At 41.2% G+C, this 21,428-nt stretch overlaps 1 protein-coding gene across 1 annotated transcript; it reads right to left on the bottom strand.

Annotated features, from left to right (window-relative positions):
• Positions 1-1,836: 1,836 nt before the first annotated feature.
• LOC143764314 (interleukin-18-like) lies at positions 1,837-20,781 on the bottom strand. The gene is made up of 5 exons (XM_077249747.1): positions 20,665-20,781; positions 17,968-18,018; positions 13,042-13,179; positions 9,544-9,677; positions 1,837-4,577 (listed from the first exon to the last, which is right to left on the bottom strand). The coding sequence occupies exons 1-5, from the start codon at positions 20,681-20,683 to the stop codon at positions 4,362-4,364; spliced, it is 558 nt and encodes a 185-aa protein (XP_077105862.1). The 5' UTR covers positions 20,684-20,781; the 3' UTR covers positions 1,837-4,361.
• Between the last annotated feature and the right edge of the window lie 647 nt (positions 20,782-21,428).

The raw sequence follows: 21,428 nt of genomic DNA, 5'->3' as shown, positions 1-21,428 counted from the left end.
TAGAATGGAAATGTAGAAAAATGTAAAAACCACAGAATAAAAAGGAAGTCTAAGCAGTTCGTTGGCAGCAATGGTTACACAACGCCAGTCATCGGACATCGCGGAACGGGTCTCTGGAGTAAAAATATCCACTGTGCCGAATTCTGGATCGTCATACACCCAGAAGATAATGTTTTGTTGTTTTTTTGTCACATTTGGATTTCCCTTAATATTTCCCAGAAAGCGGACTTCATAACTTCCATCAAAATGGATGGAGAGACCTGTGCACGTGCTGAGCCACCCGTTTGATCCTCACCTGGATGTCATGGTGGTATGATGGTCAGGGGTTGGGGTCCTAGAGAAGGTGGTCTGAATTTTCTGTGGAATAACACTATACATTTTGGATGCCCCAATTTGAATTTACTCAAGTCCTGTTAAACTCAATGGTGGTGATTGTTAGTGGCTAGAATTTTCTAACTTAAAGGGGTTGTCCAGGACTTGCATATTAATGTCCTATCTCTTGGATTGATCATCAGTATCCGACTCCTGACACCCCTCATGATCATCTGAGAAGTTTCCGTATAACAAACCGTTTACATATCCAGAACAGCAATGCTCAGCTCCCATTCGCTTTAGTGTGAGCTGCAGCCAATCACTTTGATGTCTGCATGATTGTAAGTCGATGTTTAGGCCAGTGATTGGCTGCAAGAGTCACGTGGATGTTGCACATGATCCGTACAGCAAGGTAAGTGTAAGTACAGATAGAGATGCCAAAAAACCCAGGTTAGAAGGGGCCACGTTGTTCTTTTTTAATGGCTTTTGTAATGGTTGTTTTTGTTGAAGCCCCAAAAAAATGACTGTGAACATATGGGGTGTAATTATTTTTTTTTTAACAACTCGGCAACGTGTTTTAATCACTGACTTCTTTTTTTTTTTTTTTTTGTGACCCAATTTTACACCTTTTACATTTTTTGAGCACCTACAATAGCTCTTTGTCAGCATTTGCATTTTTTTTTTTTTTTAAATTCACTTTTTTTTGTCTTGTTCATTTTGCTGACTTTAACGTGAAATCTCCCAACGGAAAAAAAAAGGGAACAAGATGTTTGGATGTGTGTTGTGCAACTTCAAACATGTATATTCTGGGTCTTTTGGTCGTATTGCAAACGTAGCTTTTTTTTTTTAGAGTTAAAAGCCGCATGATCCTTTAAAATGTCACATGTTGGTCTTCAACTGCGAAAAAAAACCCTGCGAAAATAATGTAAACTGCTGGCGCACATAAATTGGAAGAAAAATTACGGTAAGTGTTGTGCTTAAAAAAAAAAAAAAAAAAAAAAGTGAAAAACAATGAATTGAGCAGAAAAAAAAAACAGCAAAAAAAGAGAAAATTACTAAGAAGTTCAAATGAATTGATGAATCATCCCCATAGGTTGTAGTATGTCCTCTGTATCGTGCAATGTGGACCTTATGCTCTGATTTTGGGATATGCATCTTCAATGGGGAAGAATATGCCTTTCATTTATTTGGACTTTTCAAACTAAATCATAAACATGTTGCTAAGTCCCACAGTCCACGCTCAGTTTGAGCAATATTTTTTTTTATATACAGTAATCTTTGTGTGTTCTGACATCATTTATTTAAGGATAAAACGGTGTTCCCATCATGAATGGCTGAGCCTCTTTTCTTGTATCCAGTTATATATCTGGCTTTGCAGCAGCTATCTGACACTAATTGCTGAAGTTCAATTTTTTACTTATCCGCTAATAATAATAAGTCCTTCTCCATTTCTACTGGGTTTTATATGAATTCTTTCTTTTTACCCAAAGATTTAGACTAATGAAATAATACATTAAGGAAATGTTACAGGCCATGATAAAGTTTTATAAAATAAGACAATGAAAAACAAACAAATTTTAGTATTTTAAACTGAGGAAGATTTCGTCAAAGGGTATTCACGCCTTTAAATATTAAACGGGTCATCTGTCTTTCCCCCACAACAAAGAAACTACAGAGAATTTTTATTTTACTTTAGCGCAATCATTACCCTTTTGCAGCCTTCTTTCTTCTGGGTCTGCAGAGGTGGCTCATGATAGTAGTTCTTCCTCCTTCCTTTTGCTTCCTATGTCTTATCTCCTTGGACTAGTCCTCCCGGTCTAAAGACCATCTTGCCCATTCCAAAAGGAACTCCAGGAACTGTCAGCGCTTCTGTGGTGCCAATGAACCTTAGGAGGCAGTCATGACCAATAGATGTACCATCAGCAATGTCAGAAGGTGGCAAAGCTGTAGCAGTCTAGGGACCACCGGGGACTATGCTGATTCTGGACTGAAAAAGTAATAAATTAGAAAGCTGTGTGCCATGATATGCAAATTGTCTCAGGAAGAGGACTTGAACTGTAGCGCCACTTATTGCAAGTAACAATCTTAAAAGTCAATATCGACCCTTTAATGATCCTTAGGATAAAAGCCAAATCAAAATCTCAATTTGCAGACACGTGTTTCAGGGGGTTGCCCTTCCTCAGTGCAAAGTATGAGATCTGATTTGGCTATATGAGAAACCTCTGACTGGGGTAATGTTTCTTCTTGTGGAGAATGACATGCCAAGGTAAGGAGTCTTAAAGGCCGTGCAATGCTCCCCAGAGGACTGGACGTCTCCTTACTCTGGCATATCAGGTTTGTTACTCTCCAAAAAGAAACAATGCTACGATAGACAGATTGGATGGGAAAAGTATAAAACCAGACATTTCCTTTAATGACATTCACAAGATATGCCATAACTGTGTTACGCATCCCACCACTTGGTCCTGCAGAATAGTATTCCACTAACCCCACCAAGAGTGGTCTTCCTGATTCCCAACACGCCTTCTCCTAGTTTCTTAGCGGGACCCATAGAAGTGAATAGTAAGCTACGCATATGTGGTGACTAGCGTTCAGGAACAGGTGGATAGGCCATAAACATCAAAGGTGGGAATACCCCATTAAGACTAAGGTTTGGTATTTGCAGGGTTGAACGTGCCATATCCACTCACAAGATGCCATCTTGTTGAGTAATATGGTGCAGGTGACTGAAAACCAGACACAGTGATGCCATCTGTAAATGTTATATAGCATAATCAGTAGAACACAGCACCTCATGGGAAAAGCCGGGTCAACATTACCCATATAAAGAGCGCACGTCTCAGCCAAGGAGTCCTTGGTATGTAGTCCAATGTATAAAGATATAAAAGACAGCGCCTCACTCGTTGGTGAAATAGATCACAATTTATTCTGCCTTCTGTGGCGACGTTTTGATCCCAAAGATATATATTTGGATAAAGAGGGGGTTGGGGTCTCCCACTGTGCTCTGGCCATTTGCTATGATTAATCTGGAGTGTTGCCACATATGATGTCATTATAAGATTCTGTGATATGAGATTGGGGTATAATTAGTATTTTTTCCAATTTTGGACTATTTCTAAATGATGATGGGGCTTTTTATGCATAAAGTTTATCGCTGCATATGATCCATGTTTGGGCAATTGAATCACTATGTATCTCTATTTAGCTCTGCTGTGTTATGCTACGTTTAGCGCTTTTTTATATGGTGGGTTATAGCAGTTTTACTGACCATGTATGCAACTTTGCTTCTGTGTTCGGGTGAAGCCGAGTGGGGCTTTTGCTGCGACATGCACAGGGTTAATGGGAGCGGAGTGCCCCTGGGGGATTGTTGTTGCAGACACCATGATTCAGTTTCCTGAGTTGTGGAGGAAGCATGCAATGGAGAAGAGACTCACAGCTGTGACGTAGCATTGCTAGTATGACCTACGGGATGAAGATGCCGGAGCAGAATGTATAGCGATTGGTCCGAAGCACCTGGAGGTGTGACTTTATGACGCTGATGAGCAAACATCCCCATGACAATAGAAATGCGGTGATACGATTGGTGAAGGACTTGTTAACAGTGGTAGGAGATGGTAGAGAGCCTTTGTCTGTATTAGAACAGTCTATAGATGGACGAGTGATCAGGACATGCGCTTTGTGTCAGTTTGGGACACTTTCCCAGCCCAGCGTTTTGTGAAGTGTTTTTTATATGTGTTATGTGTTTTTTGATATTTAATTGATTGTTTATGTATCCATAAGTGCCGATTGGTTTGTGCTAATGAGGGGGTGGTGTTTTACACTACTTAAGGGGGGATTAAGACTGTATTGTGCTGTGCTTGAAAAAGATCTTTGGGATCGAAACGTCGCCACAGAAGGCAGAATAAATTGTGATCTATTTCACCAACGTGTGAGGCGCTGTCTTTTATATCTTTAGCCATCTGTAAATGTGTCATCAAGTCTTTACGATTCGGCGTCAGCCAGAATGCCATCAGCTCCTTTCCCTTTTGGTTTGGCTTCTCCATTCATATCTATGACCAATTTAGACCAAACTTTTCTTTTTCGCTGAAACTTTTACTTTCCTGGAGAACCAACTTCTGTATCCCGCCTTCATTACTGACTGCTAAATAATAGCCCGATTTTAGAGCCGATTGGAACTTGAAGCTGTCGTCGTCTTCGCAGAATTCTTTTTGGAAAAAGATGACATCGCTGCGGTTTCCGCCAATATCGTTGGGTAAGTCTCCTTTCTGTAAGAGTGAAAGCATCTACATATTACTTAAATTGCTAGAGAACGTGCCCAGTCCCGAGTCTGCCCTTCATTGACCCTTCTGCTTCTTCAGGCATGGTATCAATCAACACATTAAAGGAAACTAACACATTTTTAGCAACGGAATTAAATGTATTTTTGCTATTTGGGTTTTATTAAAAATTTTGGACCATTTCTCTTCTTCAACCTGTGTGTATATGTATATACATATACGTACATGGACTGCAGGATAAGTTATCAATCAGTCAACGAGCACATTCTGGCAGCTTTGTAACCTTATCTCTCTTCTCTTGAACCTAAATGGAGTCAAAAATTGGCTTAGAAGATGGTCAGGAGAAGAGAGATGAGGACGAGCTCCCTGTCCTAATCACTGGTAACTCGTTCTGAAGACTGTAGAAGGCAAACACGCTCACGTCTTTAAAGGAGTTGTCTCTTCTCAGACAAAACATGCATTTATTTAAAAAATGTGGAATTGAATAAAAACGATGAGACTTTCCAAAAGTATTAATACATGGCGATTGACTCTACTTTACCCTTAAAAATTGCTGTAATGTCTTAAAGAGACAAGCTATCGTCCGGAAATTTGGACTTTTGAGAAACTGATGTTTTAAAGCAGGTGTTGAAAATGTTCACCATTCGAGCAAGCCTGCACATGCTGTTCTATATTGTTGAATGTATTCTGTAGGATGTCTGGGGTCACAGCCCGAATTTCTCTCTGTGTGTTTTCTCGGAGTGCCCGTAATGTTTGTGGCTTGTTACTGTGCACTTGGCCCTGCAAATGGCCCCAAAGGGAAACCTCCGGCGGTGTTAAATCAGGTGATCTTGGTGGCTACAGTCGCTTGGAGATTACTTTGTCATCAAAGAAGGCTTCAGTACGTGAGGTGGACAGTGGATTTCAAACTCCAAACTTCTTTACTCACTTTGGCTCCTCTTTAAGCCCTTTGACAACTTTTGTTTTTTGCCTGTTTTTCTGTCAATGTGGCTGTGTGATGACTTTTTTTTTTTGGCGGAACGAGTTGTACTTTGGAACGTTACCATTGATACCATATCATGTACTGGAAAATGGGGGGAAAAAATTCCAAGTGCAGTGAAATTGCAAAAAAAAAGTGCAATTACAAAGCTTTTTTTAAAAAAAAAAAAAAAAAAAATTATTTTACAATGTCCAGTAAATTATAAAGCTGACCTGTTCTTATTATGTAGATACCAAACATATATAGGTTCATTTTTATTTAAGGGGTGAAACAAAAAATTAAGTTTGTTTAAAAAAATTAAAATAAATAAAATCCCATTTTCTCAGACCTGTAGCGTCTCCATTTTTCGTGATCTGGGGCTGGCTGGGGGCTTATCTTTTGCTCCCTGAGCTGACGTTTGTGTGTTTTATTGCAGTGTTGCGGTGACCTAAACAAGTATTTCTGGTGTTTTGGTTTACACCGTTTACTGATTGGATTAATCCATTTATATCTTGATAGGTTGGGCATTTCTGAACGTGGTGATAACAAATGTGTTTTTTTTTTATTGTTTTATTTTGAATGTGGCAAAAAGGGGGGTGATTTAAACTTTTAATTTTTTTAAAGAATATTTGTAAACTTTTTTTTCACTTTTCATTTGCTTCAATAGTCTCCTAATGAAACTTGAAGCTGCAATCTTCTGATTGCCTGTGTTACACATAGCAGGGCTTCAGCTGCTTTGTGAAGCAGAAATGTTCATTTGCTATGAACGCTGGCCACAGGGCGGCGCTCATAGCAGTTCAGCAATGACAACCACAGCACCCCACGATCATGTGATAGGCACCGATGGGCGGAGCTAATGACATACGTCTGGTCTGCACGAGATAAATGCTGCTATTGGAAATTGACAGCGGCATTTAACATGTTAGTAGCCGTGGGTGGATCGCGATTCTACCCGCTGCTGTTAGACGTAAATGTCAGCACATGAAATGAGTTGTCATGTGCGGGATCCTCGCCAGAGCCCACACCAAAAAGGTGGAGACATGACCTATGAAGTACCTATACATCATAGATCGTAAGGCTATGTGCACACGTTGCGGATTGGGGTGCAGAATTTTCCACACAAAATCCGCATCTCCTGGCAGAAAACGCAGGTGCGGATTTTGTGCATTTTTTATGGGGATTTTGTGCGTTTTTTAGCTCTGCGGATTTCTATTATGGAAGGGGTCAGAAACGCTGCAGTTCCACACAAAAAAAAAGTAGCATGCTACTTCTTTTGATCCACAGCGGTTTTCATGCTGATTTTTCCGCAGCATTAGCACAGCTTTTTTTTTTTCCAATTGGTTTACATTGTACTGTAAATCACTGCGGAACTGCTGCGTTTCTGCGTGGAAAAATCCGCTGCGGATCCGCACTAATTCCGCATCGTGTGCACACAGCCTAAAGCGGTTAAGGACTCCGTTTTCCAATAAGTTTTCACTATGAAAGCCCTGTCCTTCAAACTTTATCTGTACATTAACAAATGAACAAGGAATTCGGCAGGAGTGAAATGCAAGCAGCACATAAACTACCATCCTGTAGAAAGGCCCGCAGCAAGTCTATCTCGTAGTGGAGACGACTGGCGGGGCAACAAGTCGGCGAGACCACTCAGCGCAAGGATGTTTCTCGTCAGTGAGGTTGATTGAGCTCTCACTTCTCATGAACCAAGGTATGTACAGTCCAGATTTCAGTACAGTCGACCGTCTCTTTGAAGTTACAGCCATTTTTCCGAGTGAATCGCTCTGTACAATCACAGGGTGCTCAATTTTTTGCATTCTCAAATTATATATGTAATAGGACAGAGAGTGAACTCACATGTTCTTTTGGGGCATTACAGTGTGAAGGAGGCTGGCTTGGCTATTAAAATCAGCAGTCACTCCAGCTCTATTTTCTGCATGGCGCCACCTCCTCCTGCTTTAGTGACGTCTCCTTGGCCTGAAGTCATACAACATAGATGCTGTCAGTCAAGTAGGAAGCAGCGGTAGGCAATAACTAGAGTTGAAGTGACAGGCTTCAGATCTATCATAGCACTTCAGCCTCATTTGCATACCAGGTCAAATGATGATTTCTCAGTAATGGTGGAAAGGACTGACCATGTAAAGGTAGTTCTGGACTTGTATTTGAAAAAGCTACATGGGCATATAAATAGTTTGAGGACTGAACTCTTGCTGACAGATTCCCTTTTACTTAGGTTTTTTTAAACAAATCAACTGAATATGTCAAGGTCACTTTATTGCATACTTCTTAGATTGGGGCAGCTCTGTCGGCATAGTAAAGCGAGTTTGCTACAGAAGCTGCAGGCAGTCACCACCAGGGAGAGCCAGCTGTATATTTATGACTGACTAGATGGTGGCCCGATTCGAACGCATCGGGTATTCTAGAATATGTATGCGTAGTGTATAGCACAGCCCACCTAGTATATTGCACAGCCACGCAGTACATTGCGCAGCCCATTCAGTACATTGCGCAGCCCACGCAGTACATTGCGCAGCCCACGTATATTGCGCAGTCCACGTAGTATATTGCACAGCCCACGTTGTATAGTCACGTAGTATATTTCCCAGCCCATGCAGTATATTGCCCAGCCCATGTAGTATATTGCCCAGCCCATGTAGTATATTGCCCAGCCACGTAGTATATAGCACAGCCCATGTAGTATGTTGCCCAGCCACGTAGTATATTGCCCAGCCACGTAGTATATTGCCCAGCCACGTAGTATATTGCCCAGCCACGTAGTATATAGCACAGCCCATGTAATATATTGCACAGCCCATGTAGTATATTGCCCAGCCACGTAGTATATAGCACAGCCCACGTAGTATATTGCCCAGCCACGTAGAATATTGCCCAGCCCATGTAGTACATTGCACAGGCCACGTATTATATTGCCCAGCCCATGTAGTATATTGCCCACGTAGTATATAGCAATGTGGGCATCATATCCCTGTTAAAAAAAAATAAAATAAAAAATAGTTATATACTCACCTTCCGGAGCCCCCGGATCCAAGCGAAGCGGTTACCGACGCTGCTCGTGCGCTCCGGTCTCAAGAGTGCATTGCGGTCTCGCGAGATGATGACGTAGCGGTCTCGCGAGACCGTTACATCATCATCTCGCGAGATCGCAGCATAGACAGGTTACCGGAGCGTCACGAGCGGGAAAGGCCTGTTGTCGATCCGGAGGCCGACGGACGGTGAGTATATAATGATTTTTAGTTTTTTTTATTATTTTTAACATTAGATCGTTTTACTATTCATGCTGCATAGGCAGCATGAATAGTAAAATGTTGGTCACACAGGGTTAATAGCGGTAATGGAGTGCATTACACCGCGGTATAACGCGGTCCGTTACCGCTGCCATTAACCCTGTGTGAGGGCAGACTGGAGGGGAGTATGGAGTAGGCACTGACTGCGGGGAGGAAGGAGCGGCCATTTTTCCACCGGACTGTGCCCGTTGCTGATTGGTCGTGGCTGTTTTGCCTGTCATGGCTGCCGCGACCAATCAGCGAATGAATATCCGTGACAGAAAGAAGGACAGACAGAAGGACAGATGGAAAGACGGAAGTGACCCTTAGACAATTATATAGTAGATGGGCATCTTTATCATGTATGCAGTAAGCTCCCCTAGTGGTGGCATCAGGAGCCAGCATTTTATCATTTAGAACAAATGTGCAAACACACGGTCACTTTACATGTGATGTCTGGGTTGAATGATGATATTTAGCCCTGACATTGTTTCCTTAATATCTTGCTGGCCCTGATTTTTGATCACTACATTTCCTGCATTGGAAGCTTTCTACACCCTGCTAGTAAGGGTGGCACTGTGCTTGTACTGATATTGAAGGGGCACTTTGGTCGTCATTATTGGAGTGTAGCCAGTAACTGTGCATCACATCCCAAACCTCCTCAAACACAAGTAGACGTGATCTGCCCGACCTTCAGTCTCCTCTGACGTTGTCTTACCTTGAAGTAAAGTTGCATGTCTTCTGTGCAGCACATGTAATATTTCTTATCTTTATGCTTTACACCGAAGGCAACTGAAAGTCCGTCACTCATGCCTGTTGAGTTATAGATCTGAAGCTCAAATCTCTGCCAGTCTAAAAACAAAAATATGAAACACACACAACTTTCTTATTTTAAGTTAACGGCTAAAGTTGCTGACAGTTGTGAATTTTTTAAAACCGTACCTGCAAATTTGGGCATGTCCTGAGCCAAAAAAAGAATTTATGTACATCCCAAATGTTGGCGTTTTGGGGTGCTCTGAGGGCAGGACTTAATGTCCTTCCAACACTGATGTTGGTAAGTAACAATATAGTTCCATTTATCAGCTGTATATTTGGGGTTCAAATTCTGTCCTGGTGCTTTACACATACCTGTGCTTTCAGTTGTCGAGTTATGAGTAATAGTATTTCTACAATAATCCTCCGCGACAGCACTACAGGGGGATATCACCCCACCCTAATAGGGACAAGAAACACAAGGAGGTCAAATAGCCCCTTCCTCATCCTCTCTGCAGTGTTTTTCCTGTCCCTATTGGGATGTAGAGGTCACTAGACACCGTTTAGAAAATACGGCAGCAGAGATCAGATAGACTGCCTTTGCCTTTCCTATTCAATGCTGCTTCGGTCTCCTCAGACTCGGGACTCCTCATGCAGTCTGCGCCCTCGTGTAAAGTCTGGTGAGTGTTAGGCTGGATCTCTCTAGCATCACAGCATCTCTCTAGCTGAAGAGAAGCTGATTTGGCATCTTGAACAACTTGAGGTTTGAAAATCCCCTGATTCTTCCACCAGTCAGAAACCTTCTTCACCAGGGCCCAGTCTACCACCCAGCCTGTGTCTGGCTGCTTGGCTTCTGAGTTCACAATTTTAAAAACTAATGGCCTCTCAGATTGTCATTCAGACCCTCCAAAAGAGCATAAAGCGAGTGTAGTGCTGCGGTGTTTACACCGTGCAGTAGTGAAGCAGTGACTCAGTAAAGTTCAAAGCAAGATGTCTTTAATGTTCAAAACTCACAAATGAAAAGGCAAAATGGTATCCTCCGGGACGTCAAGACAGTCCGCATCTGAGACCTGTTGCCGTGGGCAACTGCACCACCGTTTCATGCTGAGTGGCGTCAGATTTTAGCTTCCCTTGTTTCTGTTTTACCTCACACAAGCCAGATGTTGCAGACCCACCTGCTCTGCAGCTTACAAACCAACACTGATACATCCAACCAAAGGGTTAGGATCTGTGGCCATGGACCACTTGTAAGACCCGGCTGTAGAGATTGAACTGCCCCACTACCATCCTGTAGTTCACTCCAAAAATATAAGCCCATGTCGGGTTTCCTTAAATCTGCCTTGGCCAAATAGCTTGACCAAGTCCACACTTACTTTTATCCTGCACTGCAATCACAGCTATGTCTCTGACTGCAATGCACTCCACCGGCCTCAATACGCTTCTATGCGCATCCTGGGGGGGCTACATACTGACCCTCGCACACAACACCCCTCACTGTCACTAGTGGCAATATCCGATATAGTCATATATCATAAAATATGGAAGACCTTTGAGACTTGGCGTGCAGCTAATCCTCCAGACCCTAGACTCCCTGCAAGAAGATCTGGAAAAGGGCCTCAAACCTAGCACCATCAAGGTTCAGGTTGCAGCCCTAAGCTCCTATTTTGAGCAGAGCCTAGCAGATCACTGCTGGGCAAAAAGGTTCATGACTTCAGCTTCCTGTTTACATCCCAGATTGACCAACCTAATCCCATCCTGGGACCTAAATATTGTCCTTGAGGGTCTGACACTACCGCCATTTGAACACTTAACCTTGATAGAACTGGACAAACTATCCTGGAAAACCCTTCCTGGTAGCGATCACTACAACAGGCAAGAGAGTGAGTGAACTTCAGGCCCTTTTAATCTATGACCCATATTTGAGAATTCTGAATGACAGACTTGTTTTCTGACTTGACCCATCCTTCTTGCCCAAGGTGGTCTCAGAGTTCCACAGGTCACAGGAAATAATTTTTCACTCCTGCCAAAATCCAGCAAATGATAGAGGAAGAGTTCCATTCCTTAGATGTACGAATAGTGACCCTTCATTACCTCCAACAAATGTAACCTTGGAGGAGAGATCAGAATCTCTTTATCCAACTCTGCGGCCAAAATAAAGAAAAGAAAACCTCAAAAATCACTTTTACAAACTGGATTAAGAAAAATTTGCGAGCCACATCAAAACCAAAACCTCTTGCCCCCAGGAAAACGTACGGGTCACTCCACTAGGGCTGTGTCTGTCTTCTGGGCTGAGAAGACCAGCACTTCCATTGAGCAATTCTGCAAAGCTGCTATATGGTCCTTGGTTTATACCTTCTCCAAACATTATAGGCTAGACTTAATGTGTTTTAAAGACTTATCCTGGAGAACTTTTGTCCTAAAAGCTATTGTCCCTCCCTAACATTAGTCGTTGATATTCCTACTTTCCTCCTGTGGTGCTGTCGTGAAGGGTTATTGGAGAAAATAGAATTAAACTTACCGGTAATTTGGTTTCTAATAACCTTCCCATAAAAGGATGGGTAATTCCCTCCCCTTTCTCGTTATTTCTTGTATTACTTTGAATCCGGTGATAATATATTTTGATGCATTCATACTCTTGTGGTCCTTTAGAAAAACACTGGAAAGAGGATGAGGGAGTGGCTATTTGACCTTGTGTTTCCTGTCCCAATTTGGGTGAGCTGACATCCTCCTGTGGTGCTATTGTGGAGGATTCTTAGAAACCAAATTACTGTTAAGTGTAATTCTATTTTCTGGCCAGTATAAAACTTGTATCATGCATTATTTTACCAGTTTTTACCTGTGCAGGCTTTACCTCTTATTTTAAGTTGCCTCTGAGTTACATAGCAGAGACTAGCTGCTATGAGTCTATCATATACAACTCACACAGCACAGACATGAGAGATTGTTGCTCTCCTGTCTTTATGCAGCAAATGTTCAGGGTCATCAGCAGCATGAGTATCGTAAAACGGTGCTGAGCAATGTAGCTGTGAATCCAGCTTTGGGTTGAAATAAAACACTTAATAACAACCAAGTAATGGCTCATATAAAGCATATCTCAATAGGTGTGACATGTAAGCATTAATCCAAATGACAATTGCCCCATAAAAGCCACACAATAGACGGTAACACAGGCAGGACAAGTAGAGTTGGCAAGTATTACTAGAATGCCCAGTGAGAAAGGGAGCCATACTGACTCAACCAGAGTCTCTGGCCTGTCTAGTAATTCGTCAGTGACTGTTTAAGAAAGATTTTCATCATCTCTTAGGACAACGATCCTTGAACTCCTGAATAAAAATGAAATGTAAAAACTCATCCTCTCCTGGTTGCAGACTTCCAAAAGTTGTCAGGCATGCTTTACGTATGGAACAAGTCTAACTGATCGATAAACATTAAGAATGCATTGGACACATGCTGCTCTCACTACCTGATCCTGGGTTAGCAAATACCGCAGTAGCACCATCGGGGTCATCCGGGTGAGCTTCCAAGCATTGTTTGAAAATATTCTCAATAGTTGCTGTTATGCACCTTTTTGACTTCCTCCATGCATCTGTCTGTAAATTGTCTGTAATGTCAATAATGCATTGAACATTAGAGAAACGTAAAAATATAGACACTTGATATTGAAATTTAAATTGATCCTGTACTTTCTGATGATCTTATTTCATAGAAAAAGTGATAAATAGACAATCTACAAATAATTTTTGAAGTTATTTTGTTTTATTCCTGAAAATTTACCCATGTGCTGGCCTATATGTGTTTCCTTTCCTTTTAAATTGATGCCTACTGCCTGTATTCAAATGTAATTAATCTCTAACAAAGACACTAAGATGGATAACATGAAGTGGGGGCGGGTCTTTGTCTCTCTACAGGAAGTGGGGGAGGGTCTCTGCCTCTACAGGAAGTGGGGCTGGGTCTTTGTCTCTCTACAAGAAGTGGGGGTGGGTCTCTGCCTCTACAGGAAGTGGTTGGTCTTTTTCTCACTACAGGAAGTGGGGGAGGATCTTTGCTTCTCTACAGGAAGTGGTTGGTCTTTGCCTCTCTACAGGAAGTGGGGGAGGCTCTTTGTCACTCTTCAATAAACGGTTTGTCTTTCTCTACTTGAAGTTGTGGGGTTTGTGTCTCTACAGGAATTGGGGTCTTTGCCTCTCCACATGAAGTGGGGGAAGGTCTTCATTCCTCTACTGGAAATGGGTTGGGAATTTGTCTCTATAGGAAGTGGGAGGTCTTTGTCTCTACAGGAAGTGGGGGAGGCTCTTTGTCGCTCTACAATAAGTGGTTGGTCTTTGTGCCTCTACGAGAAGTGGGGGGGTCTTTGCTTCTCTACAGGAAGTGGTTGATCGTTGCCTCTCTACAGGGTGTGGGGATGGGTCTTTGTCTTTACATGAAGTGGATTGGGTATTTGTCTCTATAGGAAGTGGGGCATCTTTGTATCTACAGCAAGTGGTGTGTTTTTTTTGTCTCAACAGGAAGTGGGGGCAGGTTTTTTGCCCCCAACAGGAAATGGGGCAGCAGATGGAACTCTACCAAAGTGTAATTGCATCACTTTATAATCTACACATTTTATTCGGATTATTTTTTTTATACAATAGTATAAACAACCATTTTTATATTTAGAGGTGATGTCTGATTAACATGAATTTATTTGAATTGACGCCAGGTCGGCAATGAATTGATTACTGCATGTGCTACTTCTTAATCACCCAGCAATTAATTTATGTCACCAGGGGAAGCTACGACATACTTGCCAATCTTTAGGGAGGCATCTTTGGAAGTATATACTATAATCTGAGGACATATAGGGGTACCACATTTGGCACACCCTTGTTCTGTCTTTTTCAGGCATCTTTGGAAGGAAGCAACAGTGGCATGCTAACTGAGCCGTCAGACTTTTTTCCCTATAGCTGCAACTCCTTTTTTTTTTTTTTTCAACCCATACCTTTTCCATGCATCTTCCACACCCCTATATATTTACTCTGATGCTCTGAAACGTTACGTTTGTAAAGTGCTCCCAGAAGATTTCCTTATTCTTTCCGTAGCCCTCCCCTTTTTCCTCCAGGAAGATCAAGAGTTGGAAATCCATTTCCTCTCCTCTTACTTACATTTCAATAAATTAATAATTGCTTTGGTCTAGCAGAGCTAGAGCTGTCTATTTTGGCTTTTAAAGGTAGGTCCTAAATCAGATCCTTTTTAATAAAAGTGATGGTGTTTTCATCTTGGAAATGGATGTGTAGCGTAGTTCAGGATTTCTGGTAGTTATGAAGAGTGTGAGGAAAAACAGCTCACCATCTTCTATGACTGGTATTTTCTGGAGCACAGATAAACGTCTTTGGACACGATCGAAGCAGCTTTGAAGGAGAATCCAGCTTCACAGAGTTAAAACTTCTTTATTAGTGAATCTTATCAGCAAAGTGGTGAAGTTAAAATAACATGTCCATATTCCATGTCTGTGCCAGCCCGGCTATTCACGTTTTTCTGGTGTTTCCACCCTTAGTCATGAAGACACAAATTCATTATTAAGGGTGGAAACGTCAAACGTGTCGTCAAACTCGTTTCTGACCACCCAGACATGGACTATGCACATGTTGGTATCTTAACATGTTTTTAATCTCGCCACTTTGCTGATAAGGTTCACTAATAAAGAAGATTTAACTCCATGAAGTTGGATTCTCTTTCAAAGTTACTAGTAGTTGCACCTTTGGACTATACATAACAGGAAGTTTAATGGGTGATCTAGACCCATCGGGAGTGGTTATCATTTATTTCTCATGGTCCCTTCCTCACAGTTCTGTACAGTTATTGGTTGTTTTCCCAGACTGTATCAGGATTTATGGCTTCCGGTCTCCTTATCTGTGAATTTAAGGTCACATTTACACTCATTTATTAAGGGTATGTGCACACGTTCAGGTTTTTTCACGTTTTTTCCGCGTTTTTTGCTATTAAAACGCTATAAAAACGCATTAAAAATGCATACATTATGCATCCTATCATTTAGAATGCATTCTGCAATTTTTGTACACATGATGCATTTTTTTCCACGAAAAAAACGCATTGCGGTAAAAATAGCAGCATGTTCATTAATTTTGCAGATTTTTAGCGTTTTTCTATTCTATGCATTGTGAAAAAAACGCAAAAAAAGGGTCAAAACGCGTCAAAAACGAATGAAAAACGCAAAAAAAAGCAAAAATAAACACATGCAGATTTCAGGCAGAAATGTCCGATTTTTGTCAGGACATTTCTGCAAGAAATCCTGACTTGTGCACATAGCCTAAAGCTGACCCTAGAAAGTATCAATAAACATGAACCAATGTTTACCCGACTGGTCATAAATCTGTTTCCGTCTTGGTAGAGATAAGAGTTTTACTGCAACGGAAGTCAATAAAGATAAAATAATTGCTGGAAAATTCCAGCACCTGGTTATTTCTATGTATTCTATTTCACCACACCCCCATATACTGTGTTACTACTGTTTTTTCTTTATTGTTCCTTTTGAAATAAGCACAGTAATATGAGGCCGGTACCAAGCAACAATCGGTGTGACAGAAAGTGACAGCTGTGTGACGTTCTAGTGAGAGATGAATGAATCAAATTCATCATTATGAATTTCCTGAAAAATTCTGATTTGCCAGAATGCAACATTTTCGAGATTTTTTTTTTTTTATGTACATGAATCTACCAATTTTGTTGTAGTTTGTAAGGGGTTAAAAAACAAAATAGTCATTTGTCATAGGAGCGACACTTGCCTGTATTCCTCAAGCTTCAGATCGGTCTTCCAGTGCTGATGAGTCCTGTGGGGCAATGTAGGTTATTGTCATGCCCCATCTGACCGCATTGGGGCATCTTGAGACAAAGTCAACGATAGAAGGCCATTCTGAAGCTAGCAGAATTCAAGGTCAAGGACAGGTGAGTATAATATTATGTTTAACCCCTTTCTGGTCCCCTATTAAGACCTGAATTGATATTTCTCTAGTGCACTTTGCAGACTGATGTTCTATGTTCTGACCCGGCTGTGTTCCTGTTCATTCCTCTTGATGCCCCCTCTCTGCATAACACTTATTTTTGATTGACCCCCTGTACTTCAACCTGGTTTCCCCCCTGACCCACATATTTGGTTCCTGATTTTGTCTTTGTCCCAACTTCTGTAGCACAGACCTGACTTGTTGGGTTCAATCCCTCATCTTGATCTATTGGCAAGCAGCTATTCTGTTGAGTCAACCCAATGGCCCCTGAATTGAAGGCCATATTCCTGTGTAGAGGTTAAACAGTGAAAACAAGGGAGCCTTAGATCCTGCTAGATCCAAATATATGAACTGCGCTAACCACTGACCACGTCTGATCATTGTAGCCATCATTTGTAACAACATCTGTGTAGCAACTTAGCAATTAGTCAACTTTCTTCCCTATTTTCTTATCTTCCCATTTGAAAAGTTTTGTTGCAACCATTCTAATTCATATACTGTACTTCTCAATAAAGAACAAAAGGAATATCTCGCTGATTGAAAAAAAAACAAATAAACGGCTGCCGCATTCAGGAAGTAAAAAAAGGAGAATTTCTGGAAACTCACGTTACTTAAAGGGAAACTGTCAACAAGTGTTCACTGTGTAAAGTAGGGCCAGTACATGTAAGCCATATTTAACAGCATTCTGGAATACTGAATATATATCCCCAATCCCCTAATCAAGGCACAAAAAAGACCTTTTATTATATTAGGTCTGCCTATGACTTCGCTGTTTTTTTCTGTAAGTAGAGCGCCTATAGATGCCCCAGTTAGAGTTAAAAACGGCAATAAAAACATGAATGACTTCCCAAAGTGTTGTTACTTTTTGGATGACATATTATGCAGCAAATATATGCAAAAATAAGGAAAAAAACAATATATGTGGTAAAAATGTAATAAAGAATAAATATGGAACAAGGCATTGAATTAATTTTAATAACTTTTAGGTATTTATATTTACATAATAGCCCAAAGATCTGAAGTGAACCTCCACCCTCAGACTGTTAAGTGGCTACACATTTCTCATATATAGTCATCCTATCTGATGCACTTCAGGCAAAGGAGCTGTCAGTCAAGTATGAGGAAGCGGAGCAAGGCGTGGAATAGAGCTGGAGCGACAGAGGCTTCAGATCTACCATAGCTCTCCAGCCTTATTTACATATCAATTGAAGCACCGATTTCTCAGTAATAGAAGAACGGACGGGTCATGTAAAGGTATCGCTGGACTTGTCATCGAAAGAGCTACATGCACATACCGTATAAACAGTTTGGGGTTTGCAGTCTTGCTGATCCCTTTAAAGTGGTTAACCTTGTATGTTGTTGCGGTAGTAAAGTTTTGATTAACTTCTACTCACCCCTGAAATGTAAGATCCCATCCAGTATGGAAAATATTTCAAAGTCAATTTCTGCAGAAGAAAAAAAAAAATTAAAAACAACCGATAATGGTGATTAAATCCCTTTTAAATTAAACGTGTCGGGAGATCAGCTGTGATCTACACGGAAACTTGTAAGTAAAGGAGCCGCGCAGCTTAGAGAGCTGGCAAATATTCAGCACACCTCTATTCCTCCTGCCCTTCACTCAAACCAGCGTCCATGTCTTCTCAATGGAGAGAGAGGATTAAGCCGCTGCCAGACACTTCTGCAAGAGACTTATCAACTGTTTTAAAAAAAATGGATCGGATGTTTGAAACCTTTAGACTTCTTTGGAAACCTGAATTTGTTAAATTAAGTTCAAAGAGATGGAACTGACGCACAACGAGTTGCCTCTTTCATTGCTGGACACGTTTTCATTATAGCGTTTCTTTAGCGCTTTTTCAGGAGGGCTACGGAGCATGCACACCTGAAAAAGACGTCATCTGCACAATCTCGGATTCCGTTCTACTCCTTAAAAATGAAGAGAACTCCCATTTGGCTGACCAACATTTCAGATATGGGGCAATCTGAGCTATTATATTTAATGAGTTTTTTATGTATTTTTATACGTAGGTGCATATAATTATTATGATGGCAGTTTAACATAGTTTTCCTTTTTATCAAATCTACTAGAAGGTGGAATCGATCACCTGATGGCACATGAAATAAATAGATTGATCGTCAGTCATCACAGCGGGAAATTAATACAACAATAAATTGAATTATCCTTAATGGCATTCAATTGTTCGGACAGTAAGTAAGAGCCCGGGAACTTTACTCTTTTTTTTTTTGTGGAACAAGGATATTTTTATCACTTATAGCAGGGGTGGGCAATTAATTTTCCCAAGGGGCCTCATGAGAGACAGTGACTGGTGTGGGGTGGAGGCTGAACCGATAGTCTAAAGCTAATTCTGCTCAAAATTAATATTGGTATATAATTAAAATGCAGTTAATTATTTTACAATACCATTGTTTCACTTAATATTGAGCAGAATTAAGTATGATGATATCCCACTATATGTATGAGCCAGCACTCATCCCCTCTATATACCATAAGAGCCCGCACAGAGCATCCCTCCCTATATACATTACAAGCCCCCCACATAACCCTTCTATATGAACCCCAACTTAGACACCTAGATACAGTATGAGCCCCAATATACAGTACGAGATGCCACATAGTCTCTATACAATGAGACCTCATATAGCCCCTTGTATACAGTACAGGGTGAGCTCACCCACAGCCTCCCTATATGCAGTGTGAGCCCTAACATAGCCTTTCTATATACAACGAGCCCTTACATAACCCCAATACACAGTTTGAACCCACACATGGCCTGTATACAGTATAAGCTCTCACATAGCCTCCTCTATATACAGTATGAGCTCCAACATAGCCTTCTATATACAGTGAGAGCCCTACATTACTGCGTTTATACAGTGTGAGCCTCCTATATACAGTATGATCCCCACATAGTCTCTACATAGTGTGAGCCCGAATATAGACCCCCATATACACTGTGAGCCCCACCATAACCTCTATATACAGTATGAGCTCCCACATAGCCTCCTATATACAGTGTGAGCCCCAGTATTGTCTCCTCTATATACAGTATGAGCTCCCATATAGCCCCTATATACAGTATAAGCTCTCACATAGCCTCCTCTATATACAGTATGAGCTCCAACATAGCCTCCTATACACAGTGGGTGCCCTACATTGCCCCTATGTACACATTGCGAGCCCCCACATAGCCCTCAAAATACAGTATGAGCCCCCACAAAGCCTTTTTTCTTAAGCATACTCCTGTATGGAGGGTGGAGTAATTAGAATATCCCATCTGCTCTTAGAAAATTGGTAGTTTGTGTTGTAACAAGATTTGAAGGGTTAAGTTTATCTGGAGATAGCAGCTCCCCTCCAAAAACGTTTTGCAAAAGCCATGGCACCTTGGGGTTCTTGGCCGCTCTCTCTCATTTTTTTGTATATTTTCTTCTTGCATGTTTTATTGACATATATAATTTTTTATATATATATATTTTTACAATTATGATCAGAAAAGCTTTGTAAAAGGATTCTTTTTTCTTGCATTGTCACTTGCCTCATTGCATGACCATCTTAAAATTAACGAGGTGGAATTATCCTAGGATGGGTCAAAAATATTAGCTCAGCGGGGGTCCGACTAATGAGATAAAGCTGCAGTAATTGGTTACTGTTTTTTTTTTTTTAATATATAATGCATGTAAACTGAAATAATAATAAAGGAGTAGTAGTCTGTACACAAGTGTAGAAACCACAAATCTGACCCCACCGGTCTAACATTGAGGGGCTTTATTGTGGAGGTTGTCAGGGTTAGAGTTATAAGAGATAAAGTAGAGATTAGATTGAATCCCCATCGCAGAATACAGTGGGTATCGGAGAACCCAAACATGGCTTCCACCTGTGCCGCATTAATGGGAAAAGTTCTTGTCACTTGAAGACTCGGGGTGCGGTAGGAATGAGGACAATACAAATAGTACACGGCTGCAGAGCTGAAATCTGATCCGTGCATCGCTCATTACAATGTATGACCACTTCCCTTATAGTAAAACACACATTTCTCTACACGGCAGCCTTCCACAAGTCCCAAGGTCACGCTTACCTGCTGCTGTCATGTCCATGGCGCTGCTCGTTGTGTGTGACACCAGACAGAGCACAGGTGTATACACATCTAACAGTACAACCACCCACTTGATTTCTCACACTGAGGTCATTTCTGGGTTCAACGTCACGTGTTCTCATATGGGGAAGTCATGTACAGATTTCCTGCAGCACCGAGACAGCGGAGACGTAGTCCTCAACAATGTAGAAGGATATTCGTAGCAATCATTAGTGATTCATACCAACGGAATGGAAGAAGCCACTGAGAAATCCTAGATGGAGCTCCACAAGGCTTCCAGATTAAATGGTGTCAAGTCATCAGGGAGTGTGGGTGGTGGAAACCCCCCCATGTGCCCCAAATACTCAAGACGGACAGTGAAGGGTGCCAGCGTCCCTGTACACTAGACACACATATAACATATGCACATGCTAACACATTACACACATGCGTACTGCACACTTGTACATATATAAAATACACATAAGACTTGCACATACACAATGACACTTTTATACGATGCACTTGTTCACACGACCAGAAGAATATTTATTGTTGTTCATTCATAGTTTTACCAACCATGAAATTGTGTTTTTTTGGGGGGTCTTTTAACTTAAGCTTCCCTATATTAGTTCTTTCTTTTTCTATACGTGGCATTTTCCCAAACACGAATGTACATTTTTATTAACTTTTTTTTATAAGTTTAATGTGGAAATAAAATTGTACCTTATTTTTTTCTGTCGTGTACTGATCTCCAGATCTGGTCC

The sequence above is a fragment of the Ranitomeya variabilis genome, chromosome 4 (genome assembly GCF_051348905.1).
Source record: "Ranitomeya variabilis isolate aRanVar5 chromosome 4, aRanVar5.hap1, whole genome shotgun sequence".
Lineage (NCBI taxonomy): Eukaryota > Metazoa > Chordata > Amphibia > Anura > Dendrobatidae > Ranitomeya > Ranitomeya variabilis.
Note: the sequence above shows the minus strand (reverse complement) of the source record. Positions and strands in the feature narration are given on the sequence as shown.

Bases quoted from the DNA above. Each gene is read 5' to 3' on its own strand.
- LOC143764314 (XM_077249747.1), bottom strand. The intron at 13,180-17,967 runs GTGAGTAGAAGT...TTGACATTACAG, and splicing joins TGGGATCTTACATTTCAGGG to ACAATTTACAGACAGATGCA. The intron at 9,678-13,041 runs GTAGTGAGAGCA...TTTTGTTTTTAG, and splicing joins ATTTGCTAACCCAGGATCAG to ACTGGCAGAGATTTGAGCTT.